Below are 5,125 nucleotides of genomic sequence, written 5' to 3'. Positions count from 1 at the left end.
TATAACGTTGTCTGTAAGCTCCACAGATCGTGGCAAGACAATTGAATTGATTGAGGACTTCTTGCTGGGCAACGATGAGTAACTTGATTAGTAATGCTGCGTGGATATGTATGAAATCTGTATGAAAGTGTGTTTCTCAATGTAAAAATCTATAGAACTGTACACATGACTAAGTTCAAATGGAGCTAGCTGGGTATAGGACTGGTCTGAATGGATTGGTGAAATATTGTATTTATTTATTTTTTTAATGACCTATATGAACATGGTTTGGCTTTAAAAAAAAGAGGAGACAGCGCTTCGCGCTGTCTCCTCTTTTTTTACATGACCTTTACACTTAGTGCTGGCAAGGCATTGAACTGGGCTGAATGGATTTGGAAAATATATATATATTTTTTTTTTAATGACCTGTATCAACATGGTTTGGCTTTAAAAAAAAGATGAGACAGCGCTTCGCGCTGTCTCATCTTTTTTTACATTACCTTTACACTTAGTGCTGGCAAGGCATTGAACTGGGCTTCATTCAAGGATTCCAACGGTACCTCATTCATGAAAATCGGACATACTGGTCAAAAGTTACATGCACACACCTTCATATACACAGACAGCCCAGCCCAGCCCATCAGAGCTCTGCCAGGTGGCTTAGAACTCTTCCAGGTGCAAGCTTAAGCAATTAGAGCTGTGATGTCACAATCGAAATTTGAATTCTGAACATTCCGCCATGCATTTCAATGGGCCCAAAAAACGCAGAAAAACGGGAATACCGCGAAAACGACAAGGGCCAGTGACACGAAATCAACAAGCAAGTTACACCGGTTCGGGCCTGAATTTTTGGAGTTCGAACCGCGTCGATAGCTCAAACGGTCTAGGAGCAGTAGTTCGGCCAAAAAGTGGGTGAACAGGAATAATAAATAATAATAAGAAAACTTAAGAAGAACAATAGTGGGCTTGCTCCGCAAGCCCACAGCATGGCAAAGCTGTGCTTGCCATGCTGTGGGCTTGCTGGATCAAACCCACTAATAATAATAAGAAAACTTAAGAAGAACAATAGTGGGCTTGCTCCGCAAGCCCACAGCATGGCTTTCAGCCATGCTGTGGGCTTGCAGGATCAAACCCACTAATAAATAAAGTAAACTTAAGAAGAACAATAGTGGGCTTGCTCCGCAAGCCCACAGCATGGCTTCGCCATGCTGTGGTCTTGCTGGATCAAACCCACTAATAATAAGAAAACTTAAGAAGAACAATAGTGGGCTTGCTCCGCAAGCCCACAGCATGGCAAAGCCATGCTGTGGTCTTGCTGGATCAAACCCACTAATAATAAGAAAACTTAAGAAGAACAATAGTGGTCTTGCTGGATCAAACCCACTAATAAAGTAAACTTAAGAAGAACAATAGTGGTCTTGCTGGATCAAACCCACTAATAAACTTAAGAAGAATAAATAAAGTAAACTTAAGAAGAACAATAGTGGGCTTGCTGGATCAAACCCACTAATAAGAAAACTTAAGAAGAACAATAGTGGTCTTGCTGGATCAAACCCACTAATAATAATAATAAGAAAACTTAAGAAGAACAATAGTGGGCTTGCTCCGCAAGCCCACAGCATGGCTTCGCCATGCTGTGGTCTTGCTGGATCAAACCCACTAATAAAGTAAACTTAAGAAGAACAATAGTGGGCTTGCTGGATCAAACCCACTAATAAAGTAAACTTAAGAAGAACAATAGTGGGCTTGCTGGATCAAACCCACTAAAAATGTGAGGATAGTCTTCTTTGCACCCAGTGTAGGCTAAAAGTACGACATTCCAACCACTCAGGTCTTCGTCAGATAGGCCTACACCATTAGCCTACCTGTTGCAATATATCTGTGTGCATTACTACATTACGTCTATTTCTTTGATAACATGATTTGCTACCACGTAACAATAAGCCGCTATTATTATTAGGACTCAACACTTTGGTGGTATTATATGCTGTGGGCTTTAATTAGCGCATTTCGGGTATCCTATCTTACATCTGGCCAATAATTATTAAACAAATTGCAGTCTACATGCCATGACAAATATTACCAGTAGTACTGACCGAACATGAAATAGATTGTTTACAAGTTATGGTAACGTTATTCTGGCGTGAACATTGCGCTTTCATCACGTTAGCACCCTATGATTACAGCTCGTTATGTCTCGTCAAAATGATTACAGCTCGTTATGTCTCGTCAAAATGCATTGATGAAGGAAGGTTCGCTTTATCCCAGAGAACCATATACTCGTTTCACTTAGGCTAGACTAAAACAGAAGAGAAGAACTTGGCACTAACCATGTAGTCGTGTTTTCTATAGCATATTCGTTAACCTGTCGTTTTTTGAACTCTTTAAAAATGTTGGGATATGTCTGCGAGGTGTTTAGCCAAGTTCCATGTAGCCTACTGCTTTTAAATGACTTTGAAACATATTTTACAAACGGGCCTCTGTGTACCTGATGGCTTGCCTTCACTATTCGCGATGTATCCGAAATAGTTGCAGATTTCACTTCACCTTTTGTTTTATCCACAAGGCCGAGGACTGTCGGCAAATAACTATGTTGACGTTGGCTGCGCACTCACTCACTCAGAGCTGCCTGCTTGACACGCCCACTTGCCTAGATGCGTGCAAGGAGCAGTGAAAGCAGCAGTTCACACAAACACAGAACGTTATTATTTTAATAAAGTATTGATTCTAAAAACGTCAAAAATCGTATCGTTTTTTGCGTGAAGGCATCGTGATACCTTTTTAGTATCGATACACCGTGCAACACTAACACACACAAACACACACACACATACATAGGGCTGGGTCGGTATGAAAGTGTTGTTACCGCGGTCGGTAAGCAAGAAATTACCGCGGTTTTGCGGTATACCCCCCCCCCCCCCCAAAAAAAAAAAAATGATTATGGATTATGAATTTTGTGTCGCCATCAGCCATCACAGCAATTACACTTTAAACAGCCGCAGCAACTTCAAAGACCACTGGACCAAATGCTTCAGACATTTTAATCTACCGCACGTTTTAATGGATGTGTCAGGTTGTAACAAAGGTAGGTCCTAGGCTAGCCTAGACTGACATGTCGCTGTTAAGTTAAGTTCTTAACAAACTAGAACATATTTTTTCCTCTTTCATGAACTAAATATTTATGACTCCTTTCTGGCCAATTTTCACAGCTTTCACGTTTAACAGTTTTATGTAAATCGAGTTTGAAAGGAGAGAATATAAAAGTGTTACGATTGTGCCAGTTCTCCCCTACTCTAGCACAGTAAACAAATGGAATGTTGGAACATTGCTCCCCAACACAAACGCACAAAGGTCGGGTTTGCTTCATCTTTTGATGATACGTTTTGAAGTTTTGTTTGGAAAACGGAGGGTTACTTAACTTAACTGTGGTTCTCTGAGTATCAATGTCATAAGATGGTTCATCACATTAAAAATTGTGATATTAGGCTACATAGGCCTTGGCCTACTACGTGCACACATGTGCAGGCCAATTATTGGTGCTTCACTCCCCTCCCTGAAGGACATTTACACCACCCACCTCACCCGCAAGGTGACCAAAATTGTGAGTGATGCAAGTCACCCCGCTCACAATCTGTTTGATCTACTGCCCTCTGGGAAGAGGTACAGAAGCCTGCGCTCCCGCACTACCAGACTCACCAACAGCTTCATACACCAAGCTGTTAGGATGCTGAACTCTCTCCCTCCTCTCCCCCCTCCACCCTCAGCTACATAACATCCTGGACATTGGACCCACAATGGCCGCCTGCACCACTCCACTTGCACACTTGTACACTTTGCAACTTGTTGTTGTTGCCCTGAAAACACAACACTTCTGCTGCTCTTACATAACTTGCACCACTATGCCACTTTATTTCTTACTTAGGTCAAACAGAACTACCTCAGCCTCTTATTGGCCTGACTTTGCACTAGTATTTTATTTTATTGACTGTCTATGCACAATTTCAACCAAATTTTGCTGCTCTTATTTTTTTCATTATATGTGCCCTCTTATTTACTTATTTACTTACTTTTTTGTTTACTTGAATGTTATGTTTGTCTGTGGACTTAAAATTGGTAAAATATGTCTTGTCTCCACCGTGGGATAGTGAGAAACGTAATTTCGATCTCTTTGTATGTCTGGAACATGTGAAGAAATTGACAATAAAGCTGACTTTGACTTTGACTTTATAGGGGGATTCAGACGTCTAAGCTGACTGCATAACGTGATTATCTCTGAGATTCTGCTATGTTTTCTAACTGGAATTGTGCATATGTCATGGTTGAAAACGTTGAAGTCCAAATGTTTCACAGATTTTTTTTTTTTTTTTGCGGTGATGAGCTCAGAACCGCGGTAGGGGTCACGTGACCGCGGTATTGCGGTAATGCGGTTACCTTCTCAGCCCTACACATACACACACAAAGAGAATACATCACACTGTGTTTCAATGATCACAGGGTATCACTAATGTACAGACACAAATGCAGGGTGCCCCAAAAACACAACCCTTCCTTCACATCTACTGGTTTCCTTAACACACACACACACACATGCACAAACGCACACACACACGCACACACACAGTAGTGAACAACTCCCTACAAACCCCCTCCACTCACTCATCATTGGGTTCTCCCCCCACACACAGATCTGTTGTGTGTTCAGACTCACTCTAGTTTCTCCAGTTTGCAGTGGGGATTCTTGAGGAGCTCTGAGAGATGCTGAACTCCTGCATCATGAAGCTTATTCTCACGCAGGTACAGCTCCTTCAAACTGGAGTTTGATCTGGCAGCTGACGCTATCACAGCACAGCTCTTCTCTGTGAGGGAACAACTCCACAGCCTGGAGAAACATAACACATGATTACATATCTGATTATTATACTTATACAACACACATGCATTCGCACACAGAAACACACACACACACACACACACAATGCTTTTCCCTCATCCTTCACTCTTCACAGGGAGCCACTGAGATAAACACACCATACCTGAAAAGTGCCACACACACACACACAGAATACATCACACTGTGTTTCAATGATCACAAGGTATCACTAATGTACAGACACAAATGCAGGGTGCTCCAAACATACAACCCTTC

At 41.7% G+C, this 5,125-nt stretch overlaps 1 protein-coding gene across 1 annotated transcript in view; it reads right to left on the bottom strand.

Moving 5' to 3' along the window:
- Window positions 1-4,683: 4,683 nt before the first annotated feature.
- LOC143138643 (protein NLRC3-like) overlaps window positions 4,684-5,125 on the bottom strand; it is a 25,558-nt gene continuing 25,116 nt past the window's right edge. The window contains exon 10 of the mRNA XM_076299068.1: window positions 4,684-4,858. Coding sequence (XP_076155183.1) covers window positions 4,684-4,858 — 175 coding nt within the window. The remainder of the gene's footprint in view (window positions 4,859-5,125) is intronic.

The sequence above is a fragment of the Alosa pseudoharengus genome, unplaced genomic scaffold (genome assembly GCF_046254945.1).
Source record: "Alosa pseudoharengus isolate Yale_2024_CS ecotype anadromous, Long Island Sound unplaced genomic scaffold, YU_APseudo_1.1 YU_APseudo_1.1_scf_21, whole genome shotgun sequence".
Taxonomy (NCBI): domain Eukaryota; kingdom Metazoa; phylum Chordata; class Actinopteri; order Clupeiformes; family Clupeidae; genus Alosa; species Alosa pseudoharengus.
Note: the sequence above shows the minus strand (reverse complement) of the source record. Positions and strands in the feature narration are given on the sequence as shown.